General features: G+C 44.6%; 2 protein-coding genes across 6 annotated transcripts; one reads left to right on the top strand and one right to left on the bottom strand.

Annotated features, from left to right (window-relative positions):
• Positions 1-226: 226 nt before the first annotated feature.
• Positions 227-20352, top strand: LOC108095086 (cytoplasmic dynein 2 heavy chain 1). Its single transcript, XM_017196018.2, has 25 exons — positions 227-263; positions 334-650; positions 919-1003; positions 1124-1253; positions 1308-1768; positions 1828-2356; positions 2421-2844; positions 2970-4879; positions 4964-5180; positions 5237-5506; positions 5689-6378; positions 6655-6837; positions 7063-7952; positions 10657-10782; positions 10843-10977; positions 11093-12020; positions 12092-12208; positions 12415-12528; positions 12588-12690; positions 13334-13789; positions 13846-15178; positions 15238-16538; positions 16605-17983; positions 18067-18372; positions 20052-20352. The coding sequence occupies exons 1-25, from the start codon at positions 227-229 to the stop codon at positions 20322-20324; spliced, it is 12714 nt and encodes a 4237-aa protein (XP_017051507.2). The 3' UTR covers positions 20325-20352.
• On the bottom strand, positions 8016-19116 carry LOC108095084 (transcription factor SPT20 homolog). Of its 5 annotated transcripts, none has more exons than XM_017196014.2 (4): positions 18894-19116; positions 12902-13048; positions 10326-10457; positions 8016-10050 (listed from the first exon to the last, which is right to left on the bottom strand). In XM_017196014.2, the coding sequence occupies exons 1-4, from the start codon at positions 18951-18953 to the stop codon at positions 8905-8907; spliced, it is 1485 nt and encodes a 494-aa protein (XP_017051503.2). In that variant the 5' UTR covers positions 18954-19116; the 3' UTR covers positions 8016-8904. The 5 variants fall into 5 exon arrangements, with proteins under 5 accessions (XP_017051503.2, XP_017051502.2, XP_017051504.2 ...); XM_017196013.2 differs by having other exon boundaries at positions 10311-10457; XM_017196015.2 differs by lacking the exon at positions 10326-10457.
• Positions 20353-21581: the final 1229 nt, after the last annotated feature.

Genomic DNA, 21581 nt, shown 5'->3' on the forward strand with positions numbered 1-21581 from the left:
TTATTGTTAAGATGCATTTCAATTAAAAAGATTAGAGGTTATCGCAGTTATTTTATTTATTTATTTTATAACTTAATAATATTTTCTTTCTGTGCAAAAACCATCCCTTGGGTAACCTTGTGTAGGTTTCCGTGGCAACCGAAAAGAACAACAAATAGTTTGACTAAAGGAAAAAGTGAAAGAGCTTCATTAAAAACTGAAAGTTGGATGCAGAAAATTTAATAAGATGACCCAGCGCACTAAATTTATAATAAATACTTCCGGTGAGTTTTCAAATCTTTAAACCACATAAAGTGATATAGAATACCAAACTTTAATAACTCTTTACCTCAGTGGAGTATTTTTCGGCCCGTTTGCCGGGCTCCGAACTGGACGAACAAACGGCCATGATCCTGGAGTTCCTCGAACAGGAGGAGCACACCGTCATCTCGGCGGTGCACAGTAAGAGCGATGGCAAAATCCGATTCCACCATCGGATTCCGAGCGAGGAGCTCTGCCTGCTGTTCTACAAGGTGCCGCAGGTGGGCCAAAATCCCCGGGAGGGAGGCGGTGAGCCTCTTCTGGGCATTTTGACCCTGGAAGGGGGCCTGGTCAAGTCGATTTACAATTCCGTTTCTCGGGTGTTCTCGCCCTCTGCCAACTCAGCCCGGGTAAGTCGAGCCACTCGTGTGCCGGCCAGTGTGGTGTTGTGTAGTCTAGTGTAATATTCTACCTGGCTAATTCCCTCACTCGGCTTAACTTGCATCTCGCTGTCGCATTCTCTGCAGTCTTAATCGCATTTGCGCATAATTCAATCCAGTCTGCAATTTCATTTTGCCATTTATACTTTGGCTTGCCCTTCCATCCAAGTTGTTTTTTCCAATAGGTTTAGGGTTATTCTGCACGCTGCTCTACCTTTAAATATTTTATTACTTTCAGCGCAGCGAATATGGGCCCGAGTTGAGTGGCATTCTGGAGAACTTGCACCAAAACTTGGGTTCCAGCTTGGGATTGCCACAGAGTGGTGAGATACCAGTTCTATATTAAAGGACATTTATAGGACTACTGGAAATTGCAGAACCTATTAAATGCATCCACATCTCCCATTTTGAAAATTGTTTTTTTTTTAAATTCTTTTTAATAGGCATCACAAGTCTTCGAGATGAGATCAAATATTGGAAACAAAAGCTAGGCCAAAAGTCTAGTTCTCGTTTAGACCGAGAAGCAGCACAAGTATTTATTGGTGTCCTGGAGAACATTGAAAAACAAATGAGGTAAGATTTTATTAGTCAAATCTGCCCCTAATTTAATCTCGTTTTTTATTCCAGCACAATTGACGGATCAAATCCGAGTGGCACGATTGAGGAATTTCTCGACCACGCCCATAACAATCTGGATGAATTGTGGCGCCTTCCCTACAATTATCCCCAGCAGCGAATGTCAGATCTGCTGGACATAATTGGAAAGCGATTGTTAGAGGTTTGTTTGACCCAATTGCTGGCCGAGGACATTTGGAGTCTGAACTCAAGTCATGTCAACAATTTGATGAGTCAAAGCATCGATACGGTGGATGCATGGATTCAGCTCTGCGACTCCCTCACGCGACTCTTTTGGCCAAATTATGTAAAGCATCCGTGGCTGGGAGATCCTCACTTGCCAAAAAGGGGACAACAATTTAAGGAGCGACTTAGTGAGATTCGGAGCATCAAACAGCTCTACAAACAAATCGCAACTTTGCTCGACGATGCAGAACTGCAGGAAATGTTTCAGGAACAAGCTCCTTTTACGGGTGAGTTACCATAATAAATGTTTACCTAAGTTAATTAATTTTAAAAAATTTATTTTCAGACTTTAACATCTTTGACACATCCTCGCTGGGGCAAACAAAATGGCACAAGGCTCTGCACCATTTTGAGCAGGTCCTGCAGCCAATCGACGAACGAATTGCCGCGGCTTTAAAGGCTCAATTGCATAACCACCTAAGTAATCCACGACAAGTGATCTTCATCTTCTCTAAGTACGAAACTCTTATTCAAAGACCGGCTGTCCTGGAACTTCTTACCATCGAAAGAGAGCAATTCCTGCAATCGCTGCACATCCTTTTGCAGGATTTACGCAAGGCGATGTCTGATTCGAATATGGAACCCGATACCGGTCACTTATCAGTGATTTGTAACGAATGCCGTTGGCTAAAAGTGGTGCAACATCAGATCCAGGAGATCGAGAAGGTTAGCCATTTGATAAGTGGACGCGAGGGTTTCGACAAGATCAACAAGGCAGTGCAGGAAATCAAGGAGGAAACCGAGTCTTTGCTTCGTACGAATTTTGAGATTTGGTCGGGACAGTGTTCTACTGCTGTGAAAAGCGGGGAACTAAGGTAAGTTCTTAGTACTTAATGCCTAATGAATGTTTTATATGTAAAATATATTTATTTATTTTAGACTTCGTGACGATCAAGCTGTTGTAAAGTTCGAAAAAGAAGGTCGCCAACTGATGCGCGTGACCTTCAACCCTAAACTGGTCACCTTTTGCCAGGATGTGCGCGAATTCGAGAATCTTGGCTATAATGTCCCTCTTGAATTAAGAGCTGCTGCTACTCATGCAGCCAAATATATGTGCTATGCCAGAAGACTGCAGCAAATCGCCACTTTTCACAACACAATTGGAGATCGAATGATTCCCTGCCAGCGGCCAATTATGCTGAAGAATGCCTTGGAGTTGCAGAGATTGGTACAAAGCGAAACTGTAGCCTGGCAGGACGAGTCCTCTGTCCAGCGATACGTTGATATCCTGCAAGCAGCTGTTTCGAAACTCTCGACGGATAATACACTTCTTGTGGGATATCATGAACAGGCCAAGAGAACGGTAGGTTCTTAAAAAGAGACCTTAATTTTAATCTCATTTAATTGTAACATTTTTGAGATTATCTTTCGAGTAATTTAAATAAGTTTTATGTGGGAATATTCATTAACTAAACAAATTATTTTCAGGTAATGAAACTAATGTCCACGGATCTGTTCACTCAAAACCAAATCTGGAAGGACGAGCTGCGTCATCTTCGCGAACTGGTGGCCACTTTGGAGCGTCAGGGATACACCCACTTGGATGCCTTCAAGCTGCACTGGGATCACCAATTATACAAGGTCCTTGAATACCAGTACATCTATGGATTACTCGACATGAACAATAAGCTGCCAGACATACATGTAAAGCTAATTCTGCGACAGAGAGAACTGATATACAGTCCGCCGGAAGAGGAAATTCGTGACTTGTACTTCAGTCAGCTGAGAAGATTTATCGAAAGACCCTGTAATTTCCATGGATTATCGGAGCACAGCCAAGAGTTGTTCAAATCCATGGTTACTGTGAATCGTCATCACTTTGGACCACTTTACCAAAGAGCAGCTGAGTTGTTTGATAAACTGGAGGATTTCAAGACCATTTGGTTGCCCTGGATCGCTTTGGGATGTGTGGATGTGGAGCAACTGTGTGGAATTCACCTTAATGAAGCCGATGATTGGGATCGCAACTTCAGATCCTGCAAACACTTTAGCCAACAGTTGGCAAAACTTCAGCAGGCAGAGGAATCCATTGACTGCATAGTTATCAATGTCCTTCCCCTAAGATCGGATATAGAATACATAAGCAGGCGATATTGGGAGTCTCTGGCGAACAGTTTAAGGACTGCAATCCTCACGGATGTGAGTTTGATTCAGGAATTCCTGCAAAGTGCTTTGCAGTTTCTGCAAAATGTGCCAATGGATGAGGGGAGCATTAGTCAATCGGGCATGAAGTACGAAAAGATAATGAGTGAGCTGCCGCTGATCGAGAAAACTTTGGATTCGGTTAAGGAAAAGGATGCCTGCTTGGCAGGTTGGTGCAAGGAAAGAGTCACCGCTCTTTCGGGAATTCTTCAGCAATGGGAAGAGCTGCAACCTCTTTTGGAAAATCATGCAGTGATCCTCCAGCGGCAAGTGGACATGATAAAAAATCAGGCGGAAACACAACTGCAAAACCTGAAAAACGAAGCAGAGAAATTCCTTTTAAGATGGGAATCCACAATTGCCGAACTGGAAGCCAATGAAAATTCTACCTTAGAGGTTTTCAAAGAACGCAGACTCCATTGGCAGCAATTGCAGGAGAAGAAGAAACAACTTTTGGAGGAGTGTTCCAAATTTAACATGGAGTTTCCATCGGAAATGCTTCTTCCCTTTAAGGAAATCGAAGAGCAGATGGAGCAGCAATCAAAACAATGGCAGGTTTACGATGCTTTCCTCACTGAACTGCAACCAATTCTTCAGGAGGAGTGGGCCATTTACAGAAGACGTCCCTATGTCCTTAATGAATTTATTGGCAAGTGGGAGGGCTCTGTTCACGCCTCCATTGATTTACCCTCAAAGAGAATCCGTCAGCAGGTGGAAAGACTTCAAGCAGCTTTGCCCATTCTGCAGCAATTGCAATCGGATTCGTTGAGTGAACGACACTGGGCCAGGATATTTCAGCTCCTGAATCATAAGGAAACCAAGCCTCTACACTCAATACTTCTTCAGGATATCCTAGATGATTTTGATGTCCTGCAATCTGCCTCCACTGAAATTGGAAGTATAGTTAGACAGGCTTCGAGTGAGCAAATTGTGAGACAGGCTTTGGTTGAACTTGATCAGTGGTCGGTTACTGCCCAACTGAAATTGATCACCAGAACGGATGCCTCTGGTCAGAATGTCTCTTTGATTAAGGACTACCAGGAGGTGCTCAACAAGATCGGGGACAATCAATCGTTGTTGCAATCTGCCAAGAACTCGGCTGCTTTTGATAGCTTTTCCGATCAGGCGGAACTTTGGGAAAGTCGGTTGAATACATTAGATGCACTTCTTAGTAGCTTAAATCATTCCCAAAGGCGGTGAGTTGAATATTAAAAATAAATAGGAATCTTAAATATTATTTACATATTTATAAATGTTTTTTTAATTACCATATTTTTCAGCTGGGTTTACTTGGCACCTGTCTTTGGCTCTGGAACTTTGCAACAGGAGCAGGCGCTATTCAAAAGAATAGACAAGGACTTTCGTTTTGTGATGCGGGAAATCGAAATGGACCCTCGGGTAACTTCACTCACAAAGATAAACAACATCACCACCATTGTGAATGCACTGGAAACCCAATTGGCCAGGTGCCAGCAGAATCTGATGAGCTACATAACTGTGAGTAATGCAGTCCTGCAATCCGAATCCATCAGGAATTATAATCCCTTTTGCAGGACAAGCGGAACTCCTTTCCCCGCTTCTACTTCCTGGGCGATGATGATCTCCTTGAGCTGCTTGGACAGGCCAGCAAGGATGCGGATGTCATCCAGCGGCACATCCGTAAACTGTTCCCCGGTTGTCACAGTCTCAGCATCCGGCAGATGGCCAATCCAAGTCCTGCCACATCCTCCGAGATCAATCAGTACAGCATTATGGCAGTGCACAGTGCCGAGGGCGATGAGCTCAAGCTAAGCCAGCCTGTCGAAATGAAGGGCGACATCGAGGTAAGTCAACTGGTCAAAAATGCATAAAATTCGTGATAATATTTACTCATATTAGAAAAATCCTATTTAAAAAGCTTGTTTAATTTATTCATGATATTTAAGAATGGAACCTTATAGTTTTGATTATAACTATAATAATATTTATAATAATTCCATTTTATTACTTAAACCTTTTTTGGCAGCGCTGGTTAAACCAACTGGTAACAGTGATACAGGAAACTCTACGAGATCAGATCTACGAGTGCTATACCAACACCTCCGGAGGCAGCGATAACCTGAGTGAGAAGGTCCTGAAAACCTACGCCAGCCAGGTGCTGGCCACGTCCAGAGCCCTTCATTTCACTCGTCAGGCGGAGCAGGCCATCGGCGGCATGTCCTTGGGAAAACTGCAGCAACAGTTAAAGGACGAAATCAACCACCTGGCTGCGTTGAAAAACAAATCTGCCAACGGAACCCTGGTCAGCCTCAAATTGAGAGCCCTTCTGCTGGACTTGGTGCACTACTCGAGTGTGGTGGAGCAGCTGCAGAAGCACAATGTGGTCCACACCAGCGACTGGCACTGGCTGTGTCAACTGAGATATTACCTGGGAAAGGCGGCCGGAACATCGGGCGGCGGTCCAGTTAATGCCAATCGACAAGTTTGCGTGCGCATGGTTTATGCCGAATTTGAATACGCCTACGAGTTCCTGGGCCAGGCCAGCAAGTTGGTCCACACGCGGCTCACCCACCGCTGCTATCTCATCCTCACGCAGGCCATGCACATGGGCTTGGGCGGTAATCCTTTTGGCCCGGCCGGCACCGGCAAGACGGAATGCGTCAAGGCCCTCGGGGCCATGTTGGGTCGCCTCGTGTTGGTTTTCAATTGCGACGAGGTGAGTGTGGGTACACAGTGGAAAATATATCATAAATACTGAGAGGAATTTAACTAAAAAAAATTGGTTCGCAGTATTTTCCTCTATATCCACCCATATGAAAAATACTTTTCAAAACATAACATTAGATAAATAACAGAAATTTGTTTTTATTTTGGAAACGAAAATGCATATTATCAATTTAAATTTTATTTACCTGTAAATAATTTTAAATTATTTTGCAAAGTGCATCATAATTCCCCTGCTATACGTCATTATGCCATGGATTGTTTGCAGAACGTGGACACCGAGTCGATGAGCCTCATCCTCACAGGATTGGCCCGCTGCGGGGCGTGGGGCTGTTTTGACGAGTTCAACCGGCTGCAGGAGGCCACCCTGTCCTCCATCTCCATGCTGATCCAGCCCATCCAGAGTGCTTTGAAGGAGCGCTCGAATAGCGTCCAGATTGGGGAGCGACAGGTGAGCAGGATGAGTTATGGAGCGGGTCGAAAGTTGAAATTCACTGCGAGGCGATTTATGGGATGATTAATTGCATTGGCAAACGGTTCAGTCGGATCTACTTTTTAGTTGAAAATTATAGAGTTATGTAAAACAGTACTCAGGTATTAAATATTTTAAGACAAATTGGAAATTGGTTTATAAAACATATTTATAAATATAATATAAACTACTTTCTTTTCCTAGGTCCAACTAAACCAGCACTGTGGCATTTTCGTAACTCTAAATCCAGCTGGAGCTGAGTATGGAGGTCGACAGAAGCTCCCCGGGAATATTCAGGCGCTTTTCCGACCCATTGTGATGCAACAGCCGGAACCGGGGGAAATCGCTCGGGTAATGCTCTTCGTCGAGGGGTTTGCCGAGGCCTCCTCGATTGCATCCCGCATCGTGGAGCTGTTCGATTTGTGCGGGAAGATGTTATCAGCCCAAAGGCACTACGACTGGGGACTCCGGGAACTGAAGACAGTGCTTCTGGTCTGCGGTGAAGGATTGAGGGGGCAATTAGCCAGCGCGGAAAATACGCAATCAACTGCCAACGAGGAGATGTCGGTTGTGGTTCGATGTTTGCGCTCGTCCACCATGTCCAAGTTGGCCCCACACGATGTCACTCGATTTGAGATGCTGCTGCGGAATGTCTTCCCCGAGATTGGCAGCTCTCCGGCGCCAGAAACGCAGCTCCATCAATCTCTGGCTGCCGCCTTTGCCCAACTGGGACTCTGTCGAAGCGAGAGGCAAATTGAAAAGGCCCTGCAACTGCACGAGCAGCTGCAGAAACGAATGGGCGTGGTGCTGGTGGGACCGCCAGGATGCGGAAAGTCCACCGTCATGGCCCTTCTCAGACAGGCGCTCAGTGGCTCCCAACTGAAGGTGCACACCATCAGTCCGAAGTCCATGAGCAGAGTGCAGCTGCTGGGACGCCTGGATGCGGATACCCGTCAGTGGCAGGACGGAGTGCTCACCCACACGGCGGTGGCGGTCAATCAGGAGCCATCTCAAGTCCACTCGTGGATCGTCTGCGATGGCAGCATCGATCCGGAGTGGATAGAGGCACTCAACTCGGTTCTGGATGATAACAAGTAAGGAAAACCAACTTAATAATTTACTTTCACAGAATTTAAAATCTACTTTACACAACTCGATTTCAATTTTTAGCAAACGATTAGTTTGCTGCTTATATTTCGCTTGTGTTTTTGCGCATAAATTCGTATTAATTATTTCGCAGCTGGCCATACTATATCATTATATCATATACATAGGTATACAGTTATCGTTATATCGTATTGTAGATCGTATCATCCTAATCTGGCAAATATTGTATCATCTATCACTTAGCGACTAAACAAAATACGTACAGACCTAAAAAACAGAGAAATGCTTGAAACGATGACGACATAAACAAATTATGACGGGGAAGCCCACTAAAGTAACGTAATGCGGATTGCGTAACGCAACATAATACGTATCGGCATTTTTCAAATGGCGTCTACTTAACATACACAGAAATGAACATGAGTGGGTTTGAGTGCGAGTGTGTGCGTATGAGATGTTGGCACACTTCCTTGGGAGTTGTGATTTTCAGACTTAATTCATATAAATATTAACCACGTTTCTACCAACACTTAAGACAAGTTGCACAAAATATTTCAATCAGTTTTCAGCACAAGCTTTCCAAGTTTTCAATGAGTATTTAAGCTAAAGGTGCACTTTATCACAATGTCTATTCATTCGAAAGTTTATACAATTTTTTACTGTTGCTGAGTATTTTCTTTTGTTGATTGGTAGGAGATTGGTTAATGGGTGTAATTGGTACTAACTTAACTGCCAAAGAATGCTTGGAGCATAGATTTAAAAAAAATTAACTTTTAACTTTAAATACAAACATGGTAACACAAATAATTTCTGAAAACGTAATAAAATTAAGACTTTACACAAACAATTAGATCACAACTCCAGGCGTGTGTGCCCTCAAACTTTCGGATGCGTTTAGCTGGCTAGAGAATTGAGCTTAGGACTACGGGCGAGAGTCTCTCACTGCGGCGCGTGTTGCAGTTGCTGTGGCGGCGCAGATTGCTGCTGCTGCTGTTGTTGTTGCTGGTGTGTTGCAGGTGGCGGGGGCGGCAGAGGGGGCAACGTCAGCGAAGGGGGCGGGGGCGGTGGCGGCAGCGATCGCATGTGTTGCATGTGCGCCTGAGGCGCCATATGCTGGAACATGTTGCAATGCTGCTGCTGCTGGAGATGGTGTTGCTGCTGCTGTTGCTGTTGCTGCTGCTGCTGATGGGCGCTGAAGTGGTGCTGCTGCTGCTGCGGCGGTGGCTGGGCGGGATTGATATCGGCACCGGTCTGGAGCACAATCTCTGGCTCGAGATTGATGACCATTTCGGCATCATCCTGCTGCTGCTGTTGCTGCTGGGGATTCCTGAGCGAGGCCAATGCCGCTGCCTGAGCTGCTGCCATCGCCGAGGCGGAGATGTCCTGGCCGTACTCCTGCTTGATGCCATTCGGCGGACCCGGATACAAGCTGGCACTGATGTTCTGATGCAGGATGGGATGGCAGAGCTGCGGCATCAGCGTCACTCCGGCGATCGGCAGTGCGGGATGTCCGAAACTCCGTGGCGGGTAGAGCTGCTGCAACTTGTTCAGCTGCTGCAGGTGCGTGGCGTGGGCGGGGGGCGTGGCCAGCTGGGTCAGTTGGCTGGACATCATGCGGTTCCGCTGGTGCGCCAGCTGGTGACTCAACTGCTGCTCCTGCAGATGCGTGGGCGGAGGTTGCTGCTGCTGCGGCTGCTGTTGCTGCTGCGCCTGCTGATGCTGCTGCAACTGTTGCTGCTGCTGCTGCTGCTGCAGCAGTGGCGAGGTCTGCTGACTGTGGGGCGGGGCTGGTGGCACGCCCACCTCGGGCTTCACCACAGGCACTGGCGGTATCATGGCCGCAAACTCCGGCGGCAGTTGCGCGGGATCCGTGACCAGAAGGCCCTTCTTGCGATCCTTGCGGATCTTATCCCTCAGCTTCTCCAGCTGCCTGAAGGCCTCGTTGGCTCTGCGCGCCTTCTTCCTGTCCCTATCACGTTCCTGCTCCAGCCTCCTGTACTCGGGATTCATGCGCTTGATCCGCTTCCTCTCCCGATCCCGCTCCCGCTGGATCATCTTCAGCCGCAGCTCCTCCTCGGGCGTCAACTGCAATGGGAGAACACATTAAAGCACAGCGTTGCGGGCCACAGAAACTGTGGGGGTTTGTCTGGTTTTTGGAGGGTTCGATATGTGTCAACGGTCCCGGGATCTTCTTCTAGGCACCCCCACCCCCCTCCTATCAATCTCTCAAGCCGAATGAGTGTTTCTGTGTGTGTGTGTGTGTGTATGTGTCGTGTGTTTCGAATGCGTGTGTGTGTGGGATAATGTAATTTGTACAATAATATAGAATATTGGAAAAATGCTACGTTAGCACGTCGTGCCTTCTTGCGGAATCGATCGCGCTCGCGCTCCATTCGCCGGTACTCGGGATTGAGGCGCTTGATCCGCTTCCTCTCGCGATCCCGCTCCCGCATGATGAACTTGTGGCGCGCCTCCTCCTCGGGGGTCATCAGCTGAAATTACAGAGAGAGTGGTTGGTTGGCAATCGGCAGTCAGCAGATGGGGTCTCGTCTCGATATCTGAATCTGGTTCTCGGGCAGTGTTCTTGTGTGGCTAAACGTGGTCTTTTTCGGGGTTGTGTTGTCTCTGCTCTTCTTGTCTTGAAACCGGAGTATCCAACCATTTCAAAATATTCCATTATAATACTTTCAGGCTCTTAACTTTGCCTTCTGGCTGGAGAATTCAATTCGGAAGCAATGTGAACTTTATTTTCGAAACAGACGATGTGAGGCATGCTTCACCGGCCACCATTTCCAGAATGGGTATTGTCAACATGAGGTTGGTGTTAATGATTCATATAAATAAATACATAATACCTAATGGAATTATTTACAATAGCTTTGACTACTATCCTGCTAAGGAGATACTCAAACATGAGCTCTCCAAAGAACCTTATGGAGATCTACTGCAAAGTTACGTGGATGGCAATTTTCAATATGCTGTCGACTGGTTGGAAAGTCAAGCTTTATTGAGGTGAGCTAATAATAAAATTATAATATTAAAAAAAAAAATCGAACATTAAAAATTCATTTAAACATTCCCGTATTAATAATAATTTTTAACTCCTAATTTGTTTGTATTTAAACAGTCATCTTCCCGGAATAAATCGGGCCCATCTCCTGCGTTCTTTACTCCTACAACTCCGGGGTTCTCAATCTCTAGAGGAATACGGAGCTGCCACCCTTCGAGCTCTTTTTGGCTATATACCCAACGATCGACAGAGGGAATTCGCACAGCTGATCATAAAGCGAGCCAATCTCTACGTAGCCAATCCCAATCACGCTGAACTGACTTACTATGACAGCCGTAGAAATTCCCTAGAACAATATCCCATGGACGCAATGGAGATACCAGAGAAGGGCTCTCAACTGATAATTACTGCCTACATTAAATCGTATTTGGAAATACTGGAAACACTGCTGAAAACTCAGGGAAATAGAATCCCACCCTTCATGCTAATTGGACCAAGTGGTTCGGGGAAAACGCTGCTCATCCAGAGAGCGGTGCTGGAGAACTCTGGCTATCAGTTGGCGACAATTAATTGTTCCACTCAACTGACTCCTAGTTACATTCTGCACACCTTGAGGACGCACTGCGTCACAGTGAGTGGAGTTAAGGGCAGGGAGTACCGACCGAAGCAAGCGAGATTAGTGCTCTTTATGAAGAATCTGGACCTCTGCCAGCAGGATTCTTGGGGAGCCTGCGAAGTGGTGGAGTTGCTGCTCCAACTGGCTCAACGTGGTGGCTTCTATGCCGAGAATCTCGAATGGATCGGCGTGAGCGGCTTGCAGATATGCGCCTCCATTAGCGGAAATCCCGGAAAAATCGCACCGCGTTACTTTGCCATCAATCAGTTTTTGCGCGTTTCCCGACCCTCCAGTCAGGATATGCTGGAAATCGTCCAGCGGCGATTGGAGCCTCTTTTGGCGGAGCATTTCAGGGGCTCGACGATTCGAGGAGGGTCCGGGGTCAATTTACAGCACGTCAGCGAGAGCCTGATGGAGTGCTTCGAGAAGGTTGGTTCGCTCACCTCCGAAGGGGGAATTCATCATCGCAGGACCTGCTAATTGACTTTACCCCATTTCAGCTGCAGGCAACTTTCACCGCCACTGGAGGAAGGCAGGCGCACTACCAGTTCAGCCCAAAGTGCATCATGAAGCTGCTGGACGCCCTCGCCTTTTATCCCGCCAGTGATTTCAATGAGGTATGGTTGCAGTGAGAACAAAATTTGGTGGAAAATTTAACAATTTATAGAAGTGATTTTAAACTAAACTTTGAAGGGTATTCTAATTAAAAACGAAATGGTTCTAAAAAGAATTTAAGCACGTATCTATCTATCCCATTCTTCAACTCTTAATATTTTCTCTCAGTTTAGAGTTAATCAGATTGAAAATGTTCGCTCTTTTGCAGGCCCTTTATTGCGAGCTTTTAGGCATGTTCCGCGACAGATTGATTAGCGAAGAGCATGTGCAGCAGTTCGAGGCGATTCTGAAGCAAACGATGCGCAAATACTACGGCAAGGAGGTGGGTTCACTTTTGGATTTGCTCAATGAAAACTAAGTTAATGAACGCTACCCTTTTAGAAAGCATTTTTCGTGCCCAAATCGCCAAAGTCGAAGGGTCAATTGCATTGCCTAACTCATGATGAGTGGCTGGAGGAAGTTCAGAGGCAGGTTGCCATTTGCAGTAAGTATTAAACCATATTTTAAATTACTGAGTAATAATAACTCTATCTTTTATCTGTGAATTAAAGAAATTTTTGAAACCCATTTCCCCTTTAAAATGAAATGTCAGAGTTTCTGCTCACGCATCAGTTGAAGTTGCCCGTTGGTAATTCCGCTGTTTCAAGACAAGAGGAGGAGATGGATGGTAATTTGGGGTAATCGGGGATAACTACACTGGGCCTGGGCGTCAGCTTGCGAAATCGATCCCGCTCGCGCTCCATCTGCCGGTACTCGGGATTCATCCGCTTGATCCGCTTCCGCTCGCGATCCCGCTCCCGCATGATGAACTTCTGGCGCGCCTCCTCCTCGGGGGTCATCCACTGAAAGTAGACAGAATCATCGAATTTCGTCTGAGCATCGGTTCTATTTGACAATGAGATTCAAGTAGAGGTAGGGAATGATGGTAGAGTAAGCTCAAGTTAGGAGAGAAACGGTTACCTGGTGGTCAACTTCAATGATGTCTTATGCAAGGGATTTTTAAATGGGATGTGATGAATTAATTAAATACATTAATTTCTTAATAACTGATTCATCTATGAACTATTTTCTGTATAGCCTTAAGATGTAAAAAGATAATATCTTATATGTTCAAATCTTTCTTTTAGATACCGAAAGCTATAGCATAACAGCACCTGTCACAGAGGAACTCCTGAATACCACGGCTAGAATAACCAGAGTTCTATCGCGAACTGATGCCCACATGCTCATTCTGGGGCAATCTGGAGGTAGACACCTGGATGCCATCTACACGGCGGCCACTTTGCAGGAGGCCAAGGTGCTGACATTGCAAGGAGGATCCTCCTATGACATCTCCGAGTTCTACAACGATCTTAAAGTGGCCATGCAAACTGCTGCCTTGGAGCAGCAGATGACGTATTTGCTAATTGAACACTGCTGGCTGAGTTATGTACCGGATATCCTTAAGCCTATAGAAGCTCTGTTAGAAGGCAGCGAGATCCTAGAACTTTTTGGCGAAGATCTGGAAACGGTAGCAAGTACTTTAAAACAAGCGGCACAACTAGAAGGATACCAGGAATCACTGGGAACATACTTCATGAAGCGTAAGTAGCAATGTTTTATGAATTTCTGATTAGTATATAATGTTTTCCCCATTTAGGTGCCCGTGATAATCTTCACATTATTCTTGTCCTGGATCCCAGCAGTTCCAAAGTTCAGGACTACTTCAACAACTTCCCTGCTTTGCATCGCCAAATGGATTTGCTTTACATTAGAGCAGAGTCCAGGGAAACTCTTGCGGTTCTGCCCAAACAGTATATAGAACTGCTCAATGAATCAGTCGGAGGAGGAGGAGGAAGTGGGCGTGGCAAGGTGCCCGCCTGCAGTCACTTTGCAGATATATCCGATGAACTTCCGACAGACCAACCAACTCAAAGATATTACCAACTCATCCGCAGCTATTTCCACATGTACAGCAATGCGGCCAATGAAATCGATCAGAGATTGGGCAAACTGCAAATGGGAGTGGATAAATTGGCCTCGGCTCACGCTTTGGTGGACACCCTAAAATCGAATGCAGCAGCTCAAGAACAAGCTTTGGGTGAAAAGAGGCAGCTGGCCAACGAAGCCCTCGAAATGATTTCATCCACAATGCGAAATGCTAATGAACAAAAGTCCAGTATGTTGGAGCTGAAACAACAGACACAAAAGAGCAGCGAACAATTGAAAATCCGGCAAAAGGAAATCCAGCAGGAATTGGCCGAGGTGGAGCCCATTTTGGCGGAGGCCAGCAATGCCGTGGGTCAAATAAAATCGGAGGCCCTGTCCGAAATCAGATCGTTGAGAGCTCCGCCAGAAGCAGTGAGGGATATTTTGGAGGGCGTTCTGCGATTAATGGGCATTCGAGATACCTCCTGGAACAGCATGAAAACATTTCTGGCCAAGAGGGGAGTAAAAGAGGATATCCGCTCCCTGGATCCAGCTCGCATTAGTCCGGAAAACTGTGAAGCTGTGGAGAGGTTACTCCTGGCCAAAGGTGATTCCTACGAATCCAAAAACGCCAAGCGTGCTTCGGCTGCAGCTGCTCCTTTGGCCGCTTGGGTGCAGGCTAGTGTTCGGTATTCCCGGGTGATCCAGAGCATCAAGCCCCTCGAAAGGGAACAGAATGAATTGCAGAAAAATCTCAATGCAGCCGAGGATGAAATGCAAGAGTTGGCAAGTGGATTGGACGACGTGGATAAGAGGGTCAAGCAACTGTCTGCCAAACTGCAGACTTACACCCAAGAGGCAGCAGTTCTGGAACTGAAACTCCAGGAAGCCAGTGGAACTTTGCAGGCTGCAGAGCTTCTTGTGGGAAAACTAAGTGCGGAGTATGCCACATGGAGTGATCAGTTGGCGGAATTGAAGAAGGCACACAAAACGTTGGATGGCAAGACTCTACTAATAGCCATGGCTGTTAATTACTATGCAGGATTGGGTCTAGAACAGAGGAGGTGAGTTGTTATGTTATTTATTCAAGTTATTATATATCATCATTACCTTAATCCTTAAGCTCTTCCCTCAAACGTTTGTCGGAGGACTTCCACCTGCCCTCAAACTTCGATCTTCGTGGATCGCTGCTCACCGAACAACAGCAGATTATTTGGGAAAGTCAGGGTTTAGCGAGAGATGCCCAAATTATCGAGAGTGCAGCTTTGCTCAGGGAAATGCTTTCCCTGCCGTATGGAGCCTGTCCTATTCCCCTGCTGTTGGATCCCACACAAACTGCAGCCGAATGGTTGATGGCTCATCTCAAAGGAAGCGGAAGAGCCTGTGAGTTGACCACCCATGGAAACGAGAGGCTGTCCTATCAACTAGAACTAGCAGTTCGTTTTGGCAAGACCCTCCTGGTCACCGATTGCGAACAGCTGCGTCCTCCGATCCTCCAACTCCTCCAGGGACACATTTATGTGAGATTCAACAAGCGACAACTAGCCATCGGCTCAAAGTTGGTGGATCTCCACGAGAGTTTCCAATTGGTTTTGATAAGTAAATCACATCGCTTGGATTTGCCAGAAGAGCAAAGGAGTCAATTAAACCTTTTACGATTTACAATAACAACTGCTGGTTTGGCCGATCAGCTAATGTCAAAGGCAATTGTTCTGAAGAATGCAGAGTTGGAGCAGCAAAGGATAGAACTTTTGCAAAAGGAGGGAGATCTGCTCAAACAGCGTATGGAAATGCAGGATAAACTTCTGGAACAACTCTCTAAATCAGAAGGAGATATCCTGCGAAATGAGCAACTTTTGAGCAGCTTAAATGAAGTTAAGCAGAGCAGCGCCCAAATAGATGAGGCTCTGAAGCAAAGTGGACAAATCAGGGATACTCTACTATCCCAATTTGGCTCCCTAAGAAAACTTTGCTCCAGGGCATCAGACTTTTATGCAGGCCTCATTCAGGGTTATGAGTTATCTGCTTTAGTTTACATTGAACTATTTTTGGGAGCACTTTCGAAAAATCAACGAGACGAGTCCAAAGTCTATGAGTTACTGGTAAGAAGTGTCTACATGAACTTAGCACGAGCTACATCCAGAGAAAGCCAACTATCCTTGTCCCTTTGGGTTTGCCATCGGGCATATCCCGATAAATTGCACTCCAAAGAATGGGAGTTGTTTGTCAACAATTTCATGGGCAGTTCGGATGGCAGCATGCTCTTAAGTCAACTGGGAAAACTGCCCGATTGCATGGCCAAGGAGGCTCAATTAAAGCTGGCCATGTTGCTACAATTGTTTCCGGATCTCAGAAGCAAACTTCAGTTGGAGAAGGATTATATCTGGCGAGGATTCATCGAGGCTCAAGCAGATGATGTGCTGCGTAAGTTCAAGAAGTATTTCATTATTTCGAATTACCAAAAATTTATTTATATATTTCCACTTACAGCTGCCTTGGGCTCCAGTTTTCAACGAGTGTTGATAGCTCAGATTTTCCGACCCGACCTGATGATCCATCAACTGAGAAAGGTGAGCAGCGACTTGCTGGGAATTTCCCCAGATTCCTCAACTCAACCTTCGGTGGAACAGTTGCTGCAGCAAAGCAGCTGTGATCGACCCATTTTGATGATCAGTAAAGCGGAAAACGATCCCACCACGGAATTGAAAAAGTGGGCCAAGCAAAAATACAGGGAAATGGCAATCGGAAAAGGCGCTGAGAAGAGAGTTCTCTCCGAAATGAGACAAGCTGCACTCGATGGTCACTGGTTGTGTGTGAAGAATGTCCATTTGGTTCCGGAATTCCTCAGTCAAATGGAAAGGGAACTAAGTGAGATACAAAAGTCCAAGGACTTTCGTTTGTGGCTTCTGTGCGAATCCACCGAAGGTTTTTCAGAATCCGCTGTTTTTAAATGCCTGAAAGTGCGGTACGAACAGCCCAAAGGACTCAAGCAAATTGTGATGCGCTTGCTTCAAAACTTTGCAGCTGAACAGGATCAGAGCCTCAAAAACCAACCAAAGAGTCTCAAGATGCGACTAGTGTACTTTATTCTAACCGCTGTCCTTCAGCAAAGACGACAATTTATTCCCCAAGGTTGGTCTAAATATTACGAATTTGGTGAAGCGGACCTAAAAGCAGCTTTGGGTATCCTGAAATGGATGGATCAGCAACTGAACTCTGGAAAATGCGATTGGTTGTTGTTGCAACGTCTAAGTGAAGCTCTGGCTTTCGGAGGAAGAGTAAATAATCAAAGGGACTTGGAAATATTAAATACCTATCTCAATCAATTCTGTTCTGCGGATGTTTTGAGCAACCGCTGGTCTCCACTTGGATTATCCCTATCGATACCCACGAGTAGTAACCTCCAGGACTATTACGCAGCACTGGAAAAGTTTCCTGATATAGATGAGCCCAGTATGTACGGATTGGCCCATCAGGCACAGCAACAACGTGAAATTGAACAGGCTAAACGAGTTATCAAGGAACTAAGGGGCTTGCATTACGGTAGAGGAACCGCAGGGGATTCAGGAACAGCGGGAGAGTCTAGAGGAAGCGATCAGCTCACTGATCGTCAGCAGCTGGAACAGCAAATTAAGCCATTGCTGAATTTGTGGAGGAAGTTAGCTGGATCCTGTACTATAGTCCAAACGGTTAAGGAGATGAAAGACAACTCTGGGGAGTCCCCTTGGGCGTTATTTGTGCTGGCTGAATTGAAATTGGGTGCGGATTTATATGGCACTGTCCACCAGACTTTGTCCCAAATGCATGCCTGGCTGAAGGACTCACAGGATGTGGATGGAAGCACTTTAAGAGCCCTGGCAGAACAGCAGGTAAGAATAAAGCTTTAAGGCTAGAATTTAAAAGGAAGATTTCGTTAAAATATAACATAATGGTAATGCATCTTGGTCCCCAGATTCCTGCCAACTGGTTGAAACTATGGAGTGGTCCTGGCAGCAACAGTGCCGTAGATTACTTAAGAGCCCTTATAGTAAGAGCCCAGGCTGCAGAACTGCGTTTTAAGGAGCAACTGTCTCTGGAATTTGGCGAGGAGATCAATCTCGTGCAAGTTTTCAACTGCGAAAACCTTTTGGCCTGCTTGAAGTTGCAGCAATCACGAAAGTTGGCCGTTTCAACTGAACATTTGGAACTGCAAACTTGTGAGCCACAAAATTCCGATGGAGATTCGTCAGATACAATAGTCAAGCTGGCGCCTTTGAAGGTGAGTGTATTACATTTTAAAAACCATTTAGAAAAGCTACTCAAAGAACCAATTACCTTATGGATTAACCAAATCAACCCATTGATTTGTTGGTCAAGGGAGAGGTGTACTTTAGTTCCAATAGCAATCATTGTGTTCATAGTTTCCATTTCAATGTCAGTTGTCAGTTGTCAGTTGAAATTGACACACTATATGCTACAGTCTACAGTATATAGGAAGCATACGATTGCACCTTTAATGATGTAGCCTAACATGATTTAGTCCCATATAGTAGATGATTTATGAGATAATCCAATTCAACTTGTCAGTCGGTCATTTATTTGGGTTGGGACGGATTGTCAGCCAGATATTTTAGAAAGAGTGATCCATAGATATTGAGCTATACAATGGAGATCCTTACTAGATATATCCGTATCTACCCATCTTTTGTGGCACCGATTGCATCTTCTCTTCCTCTTCTTCCCCTCCCCTCCTCTTCCTCGTTAGCTTCTGTGCGTCGTCTTCTTGTCTTTGTGTCTTACCTTCCCCATTTTGGCCATAAAATGGGTCTCCATTGCAGTCTCCATTCTCGCCGTTTCCATGGCGCCGGCTTCCGTTATCCTGTGCCTCCTGGTTCCGGTCCGCCGTATCCGTTCAATGCATCGAGATTTAGGTGCGATTTTGCGCTGGCTGCCCGTTCTTTTCAGTTTTCTCACGCCGCTTTTTTTGTTTTTATTTGATTGACGGTCAGTGTTGCCCACTCTCGGTCGTCAGTTATGGCAAAACTGACTAAAGAAAATTGGGGGAAAAAAAAGCTAGATTTCATATAAAAATATTACTAATAAATATTTTCTGTTCTTTAGATTTTATACAGACCTTTTGTAATATTTTACGCAAAAGAAGCTTAAAATAGCAGATTGTTTTAAAAATAATCAAGAACTGCAGGCTTCATACCACCCAAAACTGACTAAGGAAAAATAGTAAAAAAAAAAGTTTATTTCATATGAAAGCATTACTTTAACATATTTTCAGTTCTTTAGATTTTTTACAGACTCGTTGTAATATTTTGCATAAAATATGCTTAAGTCAGCAGATTATTTTCAGAATAATCAAGAATTAAAAGCTTAAAAGGCACCCGAAAATTCTCAAGGTTGGTTAATAACCACTTAAAATATATTGACTCGGTCCTTCTTTTTCGAGGGAGCTGTCTTTAACGACTGAAAACCGCGAACTAAAGAGACAAGAAAAAGATCTGAATTCTGTAGATTTACGACACGCCAAGTGCTTGTATTGAAATGAAAAAACAACATTTCAACGTCTGTCCGTAAAATCCGTCTGGAGTCATTAAATTTTGCCGGCCTTGTCGTCAACTCAAATGGTTTCGTGTTTTGGCCTTTTTAATAGCCAACTTTGACTGAAAAATAGCTAATTGGCTTTACATTGACATTCCGTCACTAGAGGGAAACACATTTGAGATGCAACAAAGTCGATAATTGTTTCTAACTATCGATACAAAAACGGTTTGATTCCTTGCTATACGAAGGATGGTGTATTGGCTAGCTGTGGGTGATGTGCGTGCCAGCTAAAAGAAGCTTTTGTTAACTGGTTCAGAACTTATCTAATTATGATAATTAAGTTAGTTTCATTTTAATTTTTATCATTTACTGTTTATATTAATTTAAATATTTTCTTAATTTTAGATTGATGGCGCAAAAAGTGGAATGGAAAAGTCAAACCCCTTCTACATCAGCTACAAAATAAAGGAAAAAGAAACTCTTGCGTCTGCAAATTCTTCAAAATATGGAAAAAATTCTTTGTATCCCACACAAAAAAACGAATCAAATCCTAAATTGCCCCTATATTCTCGGAGCAGTCGGGACAAATTAATTTGCCACCTAAATATTGATATTGTAACGGGCACATCGGAACAGATCCTTTTAGCTGGAACCGCATTGATCGTAGAAGATTATTAAATGAAAATCAAAAATGTAATAAAAGAAAAGCTGAATAAATATAATCAGAAAACTTTCAAAATTTTAAATAAACGAATTCAAATAAAAACAAAGTAATAGGTGTTGTCTTTTTAGCCTACACTAATTGTCAATAAATATTTGAGCAACCAACAATTAGGCAGCCGAAACACAAACAGCAAAAGGGGCCATTAAACATTTAAAACCAGGAGTCCCAAGTGCTAATTGATTTCCATATGTCTGCCTGTCTGTGTTTATTTGGGGATGCCCCCCAAAAATTAATTTGCCACTGCCGAAGGGATTTTATTGCCTCCTGCGTCCCTCATAATCTGCTCATATTAAACTAATTGCCGTAAATTTCAACAACAAACTGCCATAAATGTTGGCCATACTTTTAGTTGCCAAGACATCTTCGTCCCCTTGGGCCTAAAAACCATTTTACCGTCAAAAACTTGTCTTAACTTTAATTAAGTGGCATTATGTTCAATTAGGCAAAAGTTTCCAATATGCAAATTAACACAATTTGAGTGTAAAGTGCCTTCCTTGGCAAAAGGGCGGCTCTTGGGGGCGTCAGGTCTTTGGGGGCGTGGTAACTAGCTACTGCGGCAAATAAATTTGCCCCACGCACAAATCAAAGTGCCCCCGATGCGGTGGGCGTGGCTATTTGTTAACACATTTTGCATATTTATCTGGGAAAGATTTCTAAGGTTTTGCTTTACGGCGTTCTTAACTTGTTGTGCTGTCGGCCAATCGCAATAAATAATTAATTATGCTTCGAAAGACATTTTGTTTGGCTTGAATAAAGGAATTATGCTTGCGGGAAGATAGTTAAACTAACATGTTTGGATCAAATTCTATTCTATTCTATTATATTTGTTCAATAGAACAAAGCCATACAAGAAATAAAATGCAATTTTCCGGCAGATTTATTTTTTCAAATTTGCAAGCCGAAACCACATTTATGAGACCTCTAAACTATTCAGTCCACCGCAATGTTGGATTACCAATATACCCAAATAGTTAATCGTATTTAATGTTAAAAGCTTGTGGCTCGGTTATTCGAAACTCGCATTGGATAATCCCCACAAAGTTGCAGCTTAATTATGGTATGTGCCCCAAACCGACCCCCGAAATTCGCATTGCCGATTAAATTTCGAATGTGTAATTTGTGTTTGATGGGCGGACGAGTCCGTACTTCACACTCACATGCACAAATTGATATCCTTCGGCTTGGGCAGTGTTTGACAAATGTAAGGGGCA

Source organism: Drosophila ficusphila, unplaced genomic scaffold, assembly GCF_018152265.1.
Source record: "Drosophila ficusphila isolate 14025-0441.05 unplaced genomic scaffold, ASM1815226v1 contig_127, whole genome shotgun sequence".
NCBI lineage: Eukaryota > Metazoa > Arthropoda > Insecta > Diptera > Drosophilidae > Drosophila > Drosophila ficusphila.